At 39.7% G+C, this 18,867-nt stretch overlaps 1 protein-coding gene across 1 annotated transcript; it reads left to right on the plus strand.

Annotated features, from left to right (window-relative positions):
- Nucleotides 1-11,910: 11,910 nt before the first annotated feature.
- On the plus strand, nt 11,911-16,468 carry LOC124026206 (TBC1 domain family member 1-like; the record flags this gene model as incomplete). Its single annotated transcript, XM_046339313.1, has 4 exons — nt 11,911-12,242; nt 12,999-13,103; nt 14,125-14,235; nt 16,341-16,468. Coding segments are annotated over 4 exons (676 nt in total), but the record flags the coding sequence as incomplete, so codon positions are not given.
- Nucleotides 16,469-18,867: the final 2,399 nt, after the last annotated feature.

Here is an 18,867-nt window from a genome sequence, read left to right on the forward strand (position 1 = left end):
CTAGACAGGTATCTATATCTAACTACTAGACAGGTATCTATATCTAACTCTACTAGACAGGTATCTATATCTAACTCTACTAGACAGGTATCTAGACAGGTATCTAACTCTACTAGACAGGTATCTATATCTAACTCTACTAGACAGGTATCTAACTCTACTAGACAGGTATCTATATCTAACTCTACTAGACAGGTATCTATATCTAACTCTACTAGACAGGTATCTATATCTAACTCTACTAGACAGGTATCTATATCTAACTCTACTAGACAGGTATCTATATCTAACTCTACTAGACAGGTATCTATATCTAACTCTACTAGACAGGTATCTATATCTAACTCTACTAGACAGGTATCTATATCTAACTCTACTAGACAGGTATCTAACTCTACTAGACAGGTATCTAACTCTACTAGACAGGTATCTATATCTAACTCTACTAGACAGGTATCTATATCTAACTCTACTAGACAGGTATCTATATCTAACTCTACTAGACAGGTATCTATATCTAACTCTACTAGACAGGTATCTATATCTAACTCTACTAGACAGGTATCTATATCTAACTACTAGACAGGTATCTATATCTAACTCTACTAGACAGGTATCTATATCTAACTCTACTAGACAGGTATCTAATCTAACTCTACTAGACAGGTCTACTAGACAGGTATCTATATCTAACAGGTATCTATACTAACTCTACTAGACAGGTATCTATATCTAACTCTACTAGACAGGTATCTATATCTAACTCTACTAGACAGGTATCTATATCTAACTCTACTAGACAGGTATCTATATCTAACTCTACTAGACAGGTATACTACTAGACAGGTATCTATATCTAACTCTACTAGACAGGTATCTATATCTAACTACTAGACAGGTATCTATATCTAACTCTACTAGACAGGTATCTATATCTAACTCTACTCTATCTAACTCTACTAGACAGTATCTATATCTAACTCTACTAGACAGGTATCTATATCTAACTCTACTAGACAGGTATCTAACTCTACTAGACAGGTATCTAACTCTACTAGACAGGTATCTATATCTACTAGACAGGTATCTATATCTATCTATACTCTAGACAATCTCTACTAGACAGGTATCTATATCTAACTCTACTAGACAGGTATCTATCTATACTAACAGGTATCTATATCTAACTCTACTAGACAGGTATCTATATCTAACTCTACTAGACAGGTATCTAACTCTACTAGACAGGTATCTATCTAACTCTACTAGACAGGTATCTATATCTAACTCTACTAGACAGGTATCTATATCTAACTCTACTAGACAGGTATCTATATCTAACTCTACTAGACAGGTATCTATAGACAGGTATCTAACTCTACTAGACAGGTATCTAACTAGACAGGTATCTAATCTAACTACTAGACAGGTATCTAACTCTACTAGACAGGTATCTATATCTAACTCTACTAGACAGGTATCTATATCTCTACTAGACAGGTATCTAACTAACTACTAGACAGGTATCTATCTATATCTAACTCTACTAGACAGGTATCTATATCTAACTCTACTAGACAGGTATCTATATCTAACTCTACTAGACAGGTATCTATCTACTAGACAGGTATCTATATCTCTACTACTAGACAGGTATCTATATCTAACTCTACTAGACAGGTATCTATATCTAACTCTACTAGACAGGTATCTAACTCTACTAGACAGGTATCTATATCTAACTCTACTAGACAGGTATCTATATCTAACTCTACTAGACAGGTATCTATATCTAACTCTACTAGACAGGTATCTATATCTAACTACTAGACAGGTATCTATATCTAACTCTACTAGACAGGTATCTATATCTAACTCTACTAGACAGGTATCTATATCTAACTCTACTAGACAGGTATCTATATCTAACTCTACTAGACAGGTATCTATATCTAACTCTACTAGACAGGTATCTAACTACTAGACAGGTATCTATATCTAACTCTACTAGACAGGTATCTATATCTAACTCTACTAGACAGGTATCTAACTCTACTAGACAGGTATCTATATCTAACTCTACTAGACAGGTATCTATATCTAACTCTACTAGACAGGTATCTATATCTAACTCTACTAGACAGGTATCTAACTCTACTAGACAGGTATCTATATCTAACTACTAGACAGGTATCTATATCTAACTCTACTAGACAGGTATCTATATCTAACTCTACTAGACAGGTATCTATATCTAACTCTACTAGACAGGTATCTATATCTAACTCTACTAGACAGGTATCTATATCTAACTCTACTAGACAGGTATCTATATCTAACTCTACTAGACAGGTATCTATATCTAACTCTACTAGACAGGTATCTATATCTAACTCTACTAGACAGGTATCTATAGACAGGTATCTAACTCTACTAGACAGGTATCTATATCTAACTCTACTAGACAGGTATCTATATCTAACTCTACTAGACAGGTATCTACTAGACAGGTATCTAACTCTACTAGACAGGTATCTAACTCTACTAGACAGGTATCTAACTCTACTAGACAGGTATCTATATCTAACTCTACTAGACAGGTATCTATATCTAACTCTACTAGACAGGTATCTATATCTAACTCTACTAGACAGACAGGTATCTATATCTAACTCTACTAGACAGGTATCTATATCTAACTCTACTAGACAGACAGGTATCTATATCTAACTCTACTAGACAGGTATCTATATCTAACTCTACTAGACAGGTATCTAACTCTACTAGACAGGTATCTATATCTAACTCTACTAGACGTATCTATATCTCTACTAGACAGGTATCTATATCTAACTCTACTAGACAGGTATCTATATCTAACTCTACTAGACAGGTATCTATATCTAACTCTACTAGACAGGTATCTATATCTAACTCTACTAGACAGGTATCTATATCTAACTCTACTAGACAGGTATCTATATCTAACTCTACTAGACAGGTATCTATATCTAACTCTACTAGACAGGTATCTATATCTAACTCTACTAGACAGGTATCTAACTCTACTAGACAGGTATCTAACTCTACTAGACAGGTATCTAACTCTACTAGACAGGTATCTAACTCTACTAGACAGGTATCTATATCTAACTCTACTAGACAGGTATCTATATCTAACTCTACTAGACAGGTATCTATATCTAACTCTACTAGACAGGTATCTAACTCTACTAGACAGGTATCTATATCTAACTCTACTAGACAGGTATCTATATCTAACTCTACTAGACAGGTATCTATATCTAACTCTACTAGACAGGTATCTAACTCTACTAGACAGGTATCTATATCTAACTCTACTAGACAGGTATCTATATCTAACTCTACTAGACAGGTATCTATATCTAACTCTACTAGACAGGTATCTATATCTAACTCTACTAGACAGGTATCTATATCTAACTCTACTAGACAGGTATCTATATCTAACTCTACTAGACAGGTATCTAACTCTACTAGACAGGTATCTATATCTAACTCTACTAGACAGGTATCTAACTCTACTAGACAGGTATCTATATCTAACTCTACTAGACAGGTATCTAACTCTACTAGACAGGTATCTATATCTAACTCTACTAGACAGGTATCTATATCTAACTCTACTAGACAGGTATCTAACTCTACTAGACAGGTATCTAACTCTACTAGACAGGTATCTATATCTAACTCTACTAGACAGGTATCTAACTCTACTAGACAGGTATCTATATCTAACTCTACTAGACAGGTATCTATATCTAACTCTACTAGACAGGTATCTATATCTAACTCTACTAGACAGGTATCTATATCTAACTCTACTAGACAGGTATCTATATCTAACTCTACTAGACAGGTATCTATATCTAACTCTACTAGACAGGTATCTATATCTAACTCTACTAGACAGGTATCTATATCTAACTCTACTAGACAGGTATCTATATCTAACTCTACTAGACAGGTATCTATATCTAACTCTACTAGACAGGTATCTATATCTAACTCTACTAGACAGGTATCTATATCTAACTCTACTAGACAGGTATCTAACTACTAGACAGGTATCTATATCTAACTCTACTAGACAGGTATCTATATCTAACTCTACTAGACAGGTATCTATATAGACAGGTATCTACTCTACTAGACAGGTATCTATACTAGACAGGTATCTACTATATCTAACTACTAGACAGGTATCTATATCTAACTCTACTAGACAGGTATCTATATCTAACTACTAGACAGGTATCTATATCTAACTCTACTAGACAGGTATCTATATCTAACTCTACTAGACAGGTATCTATATCTAACTCTACTAGACAGGTATCTATATCTAACTCTACTAGACAGGTATCTATATCTAACTCTACTAGACAGGTATCTATATCTAACTCTACTAGACAGGTATATATCTAACTCTACTAGACAGGTATCTAACTCTACTAGACAGGTATCTATATCTAACTCTACTAGACAGGTATCTATATCTAACTCTACTAGACAGGTATCTATATCTAACTCTACTAGACAGGTATCTATATCTAACTACTAGACAGGTATCTAACTCTACTAGACAGGTATCTAACTCTACTAGACAGGTATCTAACTCTACTAGACAGGTATCTATATCTAACTCTACTAGACAGGTATCTATATCTAACTCTACTAGACAGGTATCTAACTCTACTAGACAGGTATCTATATCTAACTCTACTAGACAGGTATCTATATCTAACTCTACTAGACAGACTAGACAGTATCTATATCTAACTCTACTAGACAGGTATCTAACTCTAACTAACTCTACTAGACAGGTATCTATATCTAACTACTAGACAGGTATCTATATCTAACTCTACTAGACAGGTATCTAACTCTACTAGACAGGTATCTATATCTAACTCTACTAGACAGGTATCTATATCTAACTCTACTAGACAGGTATCTATACTCAGGTATCTAACTCTACTAGACAGGTATCTATATCTACTCTATCTACTAACTACTAGACAGGTATCTATATCTAACTCTACTAGACAGGTATCTATATCTAACTCTACTAGACAGGTATCTATATCTAACTCTACTAGACAGGTATCTATATCTAACTCTACTAGACAGGTATCTATATCTAACTCTACTAGACAGGTATCTATATCTAACTCTACTAGACAGGTATCTATATCTAACTCTACTAGACAGGTATCTATATCTAACTCTACTAGACAGGTATCTATATCTAACTCTACTAGACAGGTATCTATATCTAACTCTACTAGACAGGTATCTATATCTAACTCTACTAGACAGGTATCTATATCTAACTCTACTAGACAGGTATCTATATCTAACTCTACTAGACAGGTATCTATATCTAACTCTACTAGACAGGTATCTATATCTAACTCTACTAGACAGGTATCTAACTCTACTAGACAGGTATCTATATCTATCAGGTAATATCTAACTCTACTAGACAGGTATCTATATCTAACTCTACTAGACAGGTATCTATATCTAACTACTAGACAGGTATCTATATCTAACTACTAGACAGGTATCTATATCTAACTCTACTAGACAGGTATCTATATCTAACTCTACTAGACAGGTATCTATATCTAACTCTACTAGACAGGTATCTATAACTACTAGACAGGTATCTACTCTACTAGACAGGTATCTATATCTACTAGACAGGTATCTATATCTAACTCTACTAGACAGGTATCTATATCTAACTCTACTAGACAGGTATCTATATCTAACTGCTAGACAGGTATCTATATCTAACTCTACTAGACAGGTATCTATATCTAACTCTACTAGACAGGTATCTATATCTAACTCTACTAGACAGGTATCTATATCTAACTCTACTAGACAGGTATCTATATCTAACTCTACTAGACAGGTATCTATATCTAACTCTACTAGACAGGTATCTATATCTAACTCTACTAGACAGGTATCTATATCTAACTCTACTAGACAGGTATCTATATCTAACTCTACTAGACAGGTATCTATATCTAACTCTACTAGACAGGTATCTAACTCTACTAGACAGGTATCTAACTCTACTAGACAGGTATCTATATCTAACTCTACTAGACAGGTATCTAACTCTACTAGACAGGTATCTAACTCTACTAGACAGGTATCTATATCTAACTCTACTAGACAGGTATCTAACTATCTAACTCTACTAGACAGGTATCTATATCTAACTCTACTAGACAGGTATCTATATCTAACTCTACTAGACAGGTATCTATATCTAACTCTACTAGACAGGTATCTAATCTAACTCTACTAGACAGGTATCTATATCTAACTCTACTAGACAGGTATCTATATCTAACTCTACTAGACAGGTATCTATATCTAACTCTACTAGACAGGTAGACAGGTATCTAACTCTACTAGACAGGTATCTAATCTAACTACTAGACAGGTATCTATATCTAACTCTACTAGACAGGTATCTATATCTAACTCTACTAGACAGGTATCTATATCTAACTCTACTAGACAGGTATCTATCTAACTACTCTAACTCTACTAGACAGGTATCTATATCTAACTCTACTAGACAGGTATCTATATCTAACTCTACTAGACAGGTATCTATATCTAACTACTAGACAGGTATCTAACTCTACTAGACAGGTATCTAACTCTACTAGACAGGTATCTAACTCTACTAGACAGGTATCTATATCTAACTCTACTAGACAGGTATCTATATCTAACTCTACTAGACAGGTATCTATATCTAACTCTACTAGACAGGTATCTATATCTAACTACTAGACAGGTATCTAACTCTACTAGACAGGTATCTAACTCTACTAGACAGGTATCTAACTCTACTAGACAGGTATCTAACTAACTATATATCTAACTCTACTAGACAGGTATCTATATCTAACTCTACTAGACAGGTATCTATATCTAACTCTACTAGACAGGTATCTATATCTAACTCTACTAGACAGGTATCTATATCTCTACTAGACTCTACTAACTCTACTAGACAGGTATCTATATCTAACTCTACTAGACAGGTATCTATATCTAACTCTACTAGACAGGTATCTATATCTAACTCTACTAGACAGGTATCTAACTCTACTAGACAGGTATCTATATCTAACTCTACTAGACAGGTATCTATATCTAACTGCTAGACAGGTATCTATATCTAACTCTACTAGACAGGTATCTATATCTAACTCTACTAGACAGGTATCTATATCTAACTCTACTAGACAGGTATCTAACTCTACTAGACAGGTATCTAACTCTACTAGACAGGTATCTATATCTAACTCTACTAGACAGGTATCTATATCTAACTCTACTAGACAGGTATCTAACTCTACTAGACAGGTATCTAACTCTACTAGACAGGTATCTATATCTAACTCTACTAGACAGGTATCTATATCTAACTCTACTAGACAGGTATCTAACTCTACTAGACAGGTATCTAACTCTACTAGACAGGTATCTATATCTAACTCTACTAGACAGGTATCTAACTCTACTAGACAGGTATCTATATCTAACTCTACTAGACAGGTATCTAACTCTACTAGACAGGTATCTATATCTAACTCTACTAGACAGGTATCTATATCTAACTCTACTAGACAGGTATCTATATCTAACTCTACTAGACAGGTATCTATATCTAACTCTACTAGACAGGTATCTATATCTAACTCTACTAGACAGGTATCTATATCTAACTCTACTAGACAGGTATCTAACTCTACTAGACAGGTATCTATATCTAACTACTAGACAGGTATCTATATCTAACTCTACTAGACAGGTATCTAACTCTACTAGACAGGTATCTATATCTAACTCTACTAGACAGGTATCTATATCTAACTACTAGACAGGTATCTATATCTAACTACTAGACAGGTATCTATATCTAACTCTACTAGACAGGTATCTAACTCTACTAGACAGGTATCTAACTCTACTAGACAGGTATCTATACTCTAACTAACTCTACTAGACAGGTATCTATATCTAACTCTACTAGACAGGTATCTAACTAACTACTAGACAGGTATCTATATCTCTACTAGACAGGTATCTAACTCTACTAGACAGGTATCTATATCTAACTCTACTAGACAGGTATCTAACTCTACTAGACAGGTATCTAACTCTACTAGACAGGTATCTAACTCTACTAGACAGGTATCTATATCTAACTCTACTAGACAGGTATCTATATCTAACTCTACTAGACAGGTATCTAACTCTACTAGACAGGTATCTATATCTAACTCTACTAGACAGGTATCTATATCTAACTCTACTAGACAGGTATCTATATCTAACTCTACTAGACAGGTATCTAACTCTACTAGACAGGTATCTATATCTAACTCTACTAGACAGGTATCTATATCTAACTCTACTAGACAGGTATCTAACTCTACTAGACAGGTATCTAACTCTACTAGACAGGTATCTATATCTAACTCTACTAGACAGGTATCTATATCTAACTCTACTAGACAGGTATCTATATATCTAACTCTACTAGACAGGTATCTATATCTAACTCTACTAGACAGGTATCTATATCTAACTACTAGACAGGTATCTAACTCTATCTACTCTACTAGACAGGTATCTAACTCTACTAGACAGGTATCTATATCTAACTCTACTAGACAGGTATCTATATCTAACTCTACTAGACAGGTATCTATATCTAACTCTACTAGACAGGTATCTAACTCTACTAGACAGGTATCTATATCTAACTCTACTAGACAGGTATCTATATCTAACTCTACTAGACAGGTATCTATATCTAACTCTACTAGACAGGTATCTATATCTAACTCTACTAGACAGGTATCTATATCTAACTCTACTAGACAGGTATCTATATCTAACTCTACTAGACAGGTATCTATATCTAACTCTACTAGACAGGTATCTATATCTAACTCTACTAGACAGGTATCTATATCTAACTCTACTAGACAGGTATCTAACTATAGACAGGTATCTACTCTACTAGACAGGTCTATATCTAACTCTACTAGACAGGTATCTAACTCTACTAGACTATCTATATCTAACTCTACTAGACAGGTATCTATATCTAACTCTACTAGACAGGTATCTATATCTAACTCTACTAGACAGGTATCTATATCTAACTCTACTAGACAGGTATCTATATAGACTAACTCTACTAGACAGGTATCTATATCTAACTCTACTAGACAGGTATCTATATCTAACTCTACTAGACAGGTATCTATATCTAACTCTACTAGACAGGTATCTATATCTAACTCTACTAGACAGGTATCTATATCTAACTCTACTAGACAGGTATCTATATCTAACTCTACTAGACAGGTATCTATATCTAACTCTACTAGACAGGTATCTATACTAGACAGGTATCTACTCTACTAGACAGGTATCTATATCTAACTCTACTAGACAGGTATCTATATCTAACTCTACTAGACAGGTATCTATATCTAACTCTACTAGACAGGTATCTATATCTAACTCTACTAGACAGGTATCTATCTACTAGACAGGTAACTCTACTAGACAGGTATCTAACTCTACTAGACAGGTATCTAACTCTACTAGACAGGTATCTATATCTAACTCTACTAGACAGGTATCTAACTCTACTAGACAGGTATCTATATCTAACTCTACTAGACAGGTATCTATATCTAACTCTACTAGACAGGTATCTATATCTAACTCTACTAGACAGGTATCTATATCTAACTACTAGACAGGTATCTATATCTAACTCTACTAGACAGGTATCTATATCTAACTCTACTAGACAGGTATCTATATCTAACTATCTAACTACTAGACAGGTATCTATATCTAACTCTACTAGACACTACTAGACAGTATCTAACTCTACTAGACAGGTATCTAACTCTACTAGACAGGTATCTATATCTAACTCTACTAGACAGGTATCTATATCTAACTCTACTAGACAGGTATCTATATCTAACTCTACTAGACAGGTATCTATATCTAACTCTACTAGACAGGTATCTATATCTAACTCTACTAGACAGGTATCTATATCAGGTATCTACTCTACTAGACAGGTATCTATATCTAACTCTACTAGACAGGTATCTATATCTAACTCTACTAGACAGGTATCTATATCTACTAGACAGGTATCTAATCTAACTACTAGACAGGTATCTATATCTAACTCTACTAGACAGGTATCTAACTCTACTAGACAGGTATCTATATCTAACTCTACTAGACAGGTATCTATATCTAACTCTACTAGACAGGTATCTATATCTAACTCTACTAGACAGGTATCTATATCTAACTCTACTAGACAGGTATCTATATCTAACTCTACTAGACAGGTATCTAACTCTACTAGACAGGTATATATCTAACTCTACTAGACAGGTATCTATATCTAACTCTACTAGACAGGTATCTAACTCTACTAGACAGGTATCTATATCTAACTCTACTAGACAGGTATCTAACTCTACTAGACAGGTATCTAACTCTACTAGACAGGTATCTATATCTAACTCTACTAGACAGGTATCTATATCTAACTCTACTAGACAGGTATCTATATCTAACTCTACTAGACAGGTATCTAATCTAACTACTAGACAGGTATCTATATCTAACTACTAGACAGGTATCTAACTCTACTAGACAGGTATCTATATCTAACTACTAGACAGGTATCTATATCTAACTCTACTAGACAGGTATCTATATCTAACTCTACTAGACAGGTATCTATATCTAACTCTACTAGACAGGTATCTAACTCTACTAGACAGGTATCTATATCTAACTACTAGACAGGTATCTATATCTAACTATATCTACAGGTATCTATATCTAACTCTACTAGACAGGTATCTAACTACTAGACAGGTATCTAACTCTACTAGACAGGTATCTATATCTAACTACTAGACAGGTATCTAACTCTACTAGACAGGTATCTATATCTAACTACTAGACAGGTATCTATATCTAACTCTACTAGACAGGTATCTATATCTAACTCTACTAGACAGGTATCTATATCTAACTCTACTAGACAGGTATCTATATCTAACTCTACTAGACAGGTATCTATATCTAACTACTAGACAGGTATCTATATCTAACTCTACTAGACAGGTATCTATATCTAACTCTACTAGACAGGTATCTATATCTAACTCTACTAGACAGGTATCTATATCTAACTCTACTAGACAGGTATCTATATCTAACCCGGTGTGGTCGTCTGCGGCAATAGCCAATCCGCAAACGTTTCTGACATCCTGAATCCGGCGTGCCTGGCCCCGCCCATCACACCCCGCTCAGAGTCACTTAGTTTCACACGTGTTGCCCAGTCTAAAGTCCAATGGAACAGTAACTGAATGTCTTTATGCCTGTCTGTAGGAGCCTTCCATTATGGTGAATGGGACGGTGTACCTAAAAAACTGTCCGATGGAACAGTAACTGAATGTCTTGATGCCTGTCTGTAGGAGCCATCCATTATGGCGAATGGGACGGTGTACCTAATAAACTGTCCAATGGAACAGTAACTGAATGTCTTGATGCTTGTCTGTAGGAGCCCTCCATTATGGTGAATGGGACGGTACCTAATAAACTGTCCGGTGCAACAGTAACTGAATGTCTTGATGCCTGTCTGTAGGAGCCATCCATTATGGTGTACAGGGTGTACCTAATAAACTGTCCAGGAAACTGTCTAACTCCAACTTTCTCTCTCCTCCCTCCATCTCCCTCCCTCTCCTTCTCCCTCCCCAGGACCCCTCCCTAGAAGACCCCCTCCCCTCCTCCAATCCTCTGCGGTCTCACAACTCGACAGGGGACCTGAAACGTCTGGACACCTCTCCTCTCTCCGTCTCTCCTTCCTTCTCATCCCTGTCTCTGTCCTCCCGGGACACACTGTCCCAGTCGCATGGCTTCAGGCGGAGAGCCAGCACCTTCAGCCACTCCCCTTCCTACCACGATCACGCCCCTTCCTACCCTGACCAAACCCCCTCATATACACACACACCCCAGGTACCCAGCGGCTCCACCAAGCCCAAACTGGTCCGGCACTACTCTGTCAGCACCGACACTCCGCACCAGAGCAAGTAAGAGCTGGTGTGTGTGTGTGTGTGTGTGTGTGTGTGTGTGTGTGTGTGTGTGTGTGTGTGTGTGTGTGTGTGTGTGTGTGTGTGTGTGTGTGTGTGTGTGTGAGATCAACAAGCATTTAAAATAATAGTTCATCCCTTCTATTTGTATGGATGGTTTTAGTCTGTCTTGTTGTCCTGAATGGGACACACTCAGCACTTTCCTGACATGTCCACAAAACACACACACACACACACACACACATACACACGGAGTTCCTGTCATAGGTACGACACTTCCTGTTGTGTTCCTCCTGAGGAAGATCAACACCCTCTCCTCCATCACCCGCTACACTCCTTTTCTTTTGAATTTCCATCCTTATTCTCTCTCTCTCTGTCTCTCTGTCTCTCTGTCTCTCTGTCTCTCTGTCTCTCTGTCTCTCTGTCTCTCTGTCTCTCTGTCTCTCTGTCTCTCTGTCTCTCTGTCTCTCTGTCTCTCTCTGTCTCTGTCTCTCTGTCTCTGTCTCTCTGTCTCTCTGTCTCTCTCTCTGTCTCTCTCTCTCTATCTCTCTCTCTCTCTCTCTCTGTCTCTATGTCTCTGTCTCTATGTCTCTATGTCTCTATGTCTCTATGTCTCTCTCTCTCTGTCTCTCTCTCTCTGTCTCTCTCTCTCTGTCTCTCTCTCTCTGTCTCTCTCTCTCTGTCTCTCTCGCTCTGTCTCTCTGTCTCTCTGTCTCTCTCGCTCTGTCTCTCTCGCTCTCTCGCTCTGTTCTCCAGACGACTCCAGGCGGACCCTACTCTTCCTCTCCTGTCCTTCCCCTCTCCTCTTCTCTCTCATCGACCCTCATCCCCCTCTCTCGGGGGTCGCCTGGCCAAACGAAGGTGAGCGCCTTCACCCCTCCTTTTTTTCTTCTGTCCCTGCTACTTCCTGTCTGTCCCTGCTACTTCCTTTCTGTCATTATCACTGTGTTTCAGTGTCTGTCCCTGCTACTTCCTGTCTGTCCCTGCTACTTCCTTTCTGTCATTATCACTGTGTTTCAGTGTCTGTCCCTGCTACTTCCTGTCTGTCCCTGCTACTTCCTGTCTATCATTATCACTGTGTTTCAGTGTCTCTCCCTGCTACTTCCTGTCTGTCATTATCACTGTGTTTCAGTGTCTGTCCCTGCTACTTCCTGTCTGTCCCTGCTACTTCCTGTCTATCATTATCACTGTTTCAGTGTCTGTCTCTGCTACTTCCTGTCTGTCATTATCACTGTGTTTCAGTGTCTGTCTCTGCTACTTCCTGTCTGTCATTATCACTGTGTTTCAGTGTCTGTCCCTGCTACTTCCTGTCTGTCCCTGCTACTTCCTGTCTATCATTATCACTGTGTTTCAGTGTCTGTCTCTGCTACTTCCTGTCTGTCATTATCACTGTTTCAGTGTCTGTCCCTGCTACTTCCTGTCTGTCCCTGCTACTTCCTGTCTGTCATTATCACTGTGTTTCAGTGTCTGTCCCTGCTACTTCCTGTCTGTCATTATCACTGTGTTTCAGTGTCTGTCCCTGCTACTTCCTGTCTGTCCCTGCTACTTCCTGTCTGTCATTATCACTGTGTTTCAGTGTCTGTCCCTGCTACTTCCTGTCTGTCCCTGCTACTTCCTGTCTGTCATTATCACTGTGTTTCATTGTCTGTCCCTGCTACTTCCTGTCTGTCCCTGCTACTTCCTGTCTGTCATTATCACTGTGTTTCAGTGTCTGTTCCTGCTACTTCCTGTCTGTCCGGTCTATATCTTTAATGTTTCTCTCCTTTCTCTCCGTCCTCTCCTTCTCTCTCCTCCTCTCTCTCTCCTTATCTCTCCTCCTCTCCTCCTCTCTCTCTCCTTCTCTCCTCCTCTCTCTCTCCTTCTCTCCTCTCATCTCTGTCAGTCCTCTGGGAGGTCTGCGCGCTCGTCTCCGCTCCTCCTCCTCTGTTCCCAACTTCCTCAAACTTCTCGCTCCTGTCCACGAGAGCCACACCTGTGACTTAGACAAGAGGAGGTACACCACACAATACACCATACACCACACACCATATACCACACCATACACTACACACTACACCACAGCACACTTTCCATACACCACACACCATACACCACACACCATATACCACACCATACACTGCACAGCCCACACCATACACCACACACTACACACTATACCACAGCACACTTTCCATACACCATACACCACACACCATATACCACACCATACACTACACACTACACCACAGCACACTTTCCATACACCACACACCATACACCACACACCATATACCACACCATACCACACACCCCACACCATACACCACACACCATATACCACACCATACCACACACCATACACCACACACCATACACCACACACCATATACCACACCATACCACACACCATACACTGCACACCCCACACCATACACCACCCACTACACACTACACACTTTACCATAGCACACTTTCCATACACCACACACCATACACCACACACCATATACCACACCATACCACACACCCCACACCATACACCCCACACCATACACCACACCACACACTACACCACAGCACACTTTCCATACACCATACACCACACACCATATACCACACCATACCACACACCCCACACCATACACCACACACCATACACCACACCACACACTACACACTACACCACAGCACACTTTCCATACACCACACACCATACACCACACCACACGCCACACCACACACTACACACCATACACCACACACTACACCACAGCACACTTCCCATACACCCCACACCATACACCACACACCATACGCCACACCACACACTACACACAATACGCCACACCACACACTACACCACAGCACACTCCCATACACCACACACCATACACCACACACCATACACCACACACACACCATACCATACTCCACACACCATACACCACACCATACACCACACACCATACACCACACCATACCATACACCACACACCATACACCACCCACCATACACCATACACCACACCCCACCATACCCACACACCATACACCACACCATACACCACACACCACACACTACACCACCCACCATACACCACACACCATATACCACACCATACCACACACCCCACACCATACACCACACACCATACACCACACCACACACTACACACTACACCACAGCACACTTTCCATACACCACACACCATACACCACACCACACGCCACACCATACACCACACACTACACCACAGCACACTTCCCATACACCCCACACCATACACCACACACCATACGCCACACCACACACTACACACAATATGCCACACCACACACTACACCACAGCACACTCCCATACACCACACACCATACACCACACACCATACACCACACCACACACACCATACCATACTCCACACACCATACACCACACCATACACCACACACCATACACCACACCATACCATACACCACACACCATACACCACCCACCATACACCATACACCACACCACCCACCATACACCACACACCATTCACCACACCATACACCATACACCACACACTACACCACCCACCATACACCACACACCACACACCATACACCATACACCACACCACCCACCATACACCACACCACACACCACACCATACACCACCCACCATACACCACACACCATACACCACACCACACACCATACACCACACACCACACCACCCACCATACACCACACACCATACACCATACACCACACCACCCACCATACACCACACCACCCACCATACACCACACACTACACCACCCACCATACACCATACACCACACACCATACACCACACCATCACCACACCCCACACACTACACAATACACACCACACCCCACACCATGGGGTGTGTATTTAATGTTGTGTGTCCCAACATGGGGGGGTGGTGTGTGTGTGTGTGTGTGTGTGTGTGTGTGTGTGTGTGTGTGTGTGTGTGTGTGTGTGTGTGTGTGTGTGTATTAATGTGTGTGTGTGTGTGTGTGTTACAGTGACGTAGCAGCCCTGTCCAGTCCGGTAGCAGTGTGTGTGTATTAATGTGTGTGTGTGTGTATTAATGTGTGTGTGTTACAGTGACGTAGCAGCCCTGTCCAGTCCGGTAGCAGTGTGTGTGGTAGGAGACAGTCCTCTACGGAGACACTCCTGGAGACAACAGATCTTCCTTCGTGTCGCTACCCCTCAGAAAAACACTGACAGCAATGGTACGTGCACACACACACACACACACACACACACACACACACACACACACACACACACACACACACACACACACACACACACACACACACACACACACACACACACACACACACACACACACACACACACACACACCTGTTTGAGTAAGGAGGATGACTGTATCTTGTATCAGATAAGGATGCGTGTTCTTCATATCAATAGTTGTCCGTCTACTGCATGTGGTTTGTCTTACAGGTAAAGATTCTAAATGATTCCTTCTAGTTCTAGAATGTGAATGTGAATCTACTGCATGTGGTTTGTCTTACAGGTAAAGATTCTAAATGATTCCTTCTAGTTCTAGAATGTGAATGTGAATCTACTGCATGTGGTTTGTCTTACAGGTAAAGATTCTAAATGATTCCTTCTAGTTCTAGAATGTGAATGTGAATCTACTGCATGTGGTTTGTCTTACAGATAAAGATTCTAAATGATTCCTTCTAGTTCTAGAATGTGAATGTGAATCTACTGCATGTGGTTTGTCTTACAGATAAAGATTCTAAATGATTCCTTCTAGTTCTAGAATGTGAATGTGAATCTACTGCATGTGGTTTGTCTTACAGATAAAGATTCTAAATGATTCCTTCTAGTTCTAGAATGTGAATGTGAATCTACTGCATGTGGTTTGTCTTACAGACCTTTTGAAGTGTTTTAATTCAACAAATACATTTAGATTCTAGTTAATTTATTTAGCCTGGATAGGCCCTATAGTAATAATTGATGCATTTAGCCTGGATAGTCCCCATAGTAATAATTGATGCATTTAGCCTGGATAGTCCCCATAGTAATAATTGATGCATTTAGCCTGGATAGTCCCCATAGTAATAATTGATGCATTTAGCCTGGATAGTCCCCATAGTAATAATTGATGCATTTAGCCAGGATAGTCCCTATAGTAATAGTTGATGCATTTAGCCAGGATAGTCCCCATAGTAATAATTGATGCATTTAGCCAGGATAGTCCCTATAGTAATAATTGATACATTTAGCCAGGCTAGTCCCCATAGTAATAATTGATGCATTTAGCCAGGATAGTCCCCATAGTAATAATTGATGCATTTAGCCAGGATAGTCCCTATAGTAATAATTGTTAGATTCACCTTTTTTAAAACCAAAACAAACAGACATTGATGACTTCATGTGTGTCCCAGAGACCGAACAGAACAGCTGTGTCCACAGACTGGTGTAGTGACAGCACATGGCCACTAGATGGGACTGTTGCTTTGTGACTTACTGTTAGTCGTGGACATCGTTCGACTTGAACTTTGGAGCCACGTAAATCCAACACGCAACTGGTCTGGTACAGTAGAGACTGGGTTACTGGTACAGTAGAGACTGGGTTACTGGTCTGGTACAGTAGAGACTGGGTTACTGGTCTGGTACAGTAGAGACTGGGTTACTGTTGGTCTGGTACAGTAGAGACTGGGTTACTGGTCTGGTACAGTAGAGACTGGGTTACTGTTGGTCTGGTACAGTAGAGACTGGGTTACTGTTGGTCTGGTACAGTAGAGACTGGGTTACTGTTGGTCTGGTACAGTAGAGACTGGGTTACTGTTGGTCTGGTACAGTAGAGACTGGGTTACTGTTGGTCTGGTACAGTAGAGACTGGGTTACTGTTGGTCTGGTACAGTAGAGACTGGGTTACTGTTGGTCTGGTACAGTAGAGACTGGGTTACTGGTCTGGTACAGTAGAGACTGGGTTACTGGTCTGGTACAGTAGAGACTGGGTTACTGGTCTGGTACAGTAGAGACTGGGTTACTGGTGGTCTGGTACAGTAGAGACTGGTCTGGTACAGTAGAGACTGGGTTACAGTAGAGACTGGGTTACTGGTCTGGTACAGGACTCTGGGTCTGGTACAGTAGAGACTGGGTTACTGTTGGTCTGGTACAGTAGAGACTGGGTTACTGTTGGTCTGGTACAGTAGAGACTGGGTTACTGGTCTGGTACAGTAGAGACTGGGTTACTGTTGGTCTGGACTACAGTAGAGACTGGGTTACTGTTGGTCTGGTACAGTAGAGACTGGGTTACTGTTGGTCTGGTACAGTAGAGACTGGGTTACTGTTGGTCTGGTACAGTAGAGACTGGGTTACTGGGTTACTGGTCTGGTACAGGTAGAGACTGGGTTACTGTTGGTCTGGTACAGTAGAGACTGGGTTACTGGTCTGGTACAGGTAGAGACTGGGTTACTGGTCTGGTACAGTAGAGACTGGGTTACTGGTCTGGTACAGTAGAGACTGGGTTACTGGTCTGGTACAGTAGAGACTGGGTTACTGGTCTGGTCTGGTACAGTAGAGACTGGGTTACTGTTGGTCTGGTACAGTAGAGACTGGGTTACTGGGTCTGGTACAGTAGAGACTGGGT

This window comes from Oncorhynchus gorbuscha, unplaced genomic scaffold, assembly GCF_021184085.1.
Source record: "Oncorhynchus gorbuscha isolate QuinsamMale2020 ecotype Even-year unplaced genomic scaffold, OgorEven_v1.0 Un_scaffold_2642, whole genome shotgun sequence".
Classification (NCBI taxonomy): Eukaryota; Metazoa; Chordata; class Actinopteri; order Salmoniformes; family Salmonidae; genus Oncorhynchus; species Oncorhynchus gorbuscha.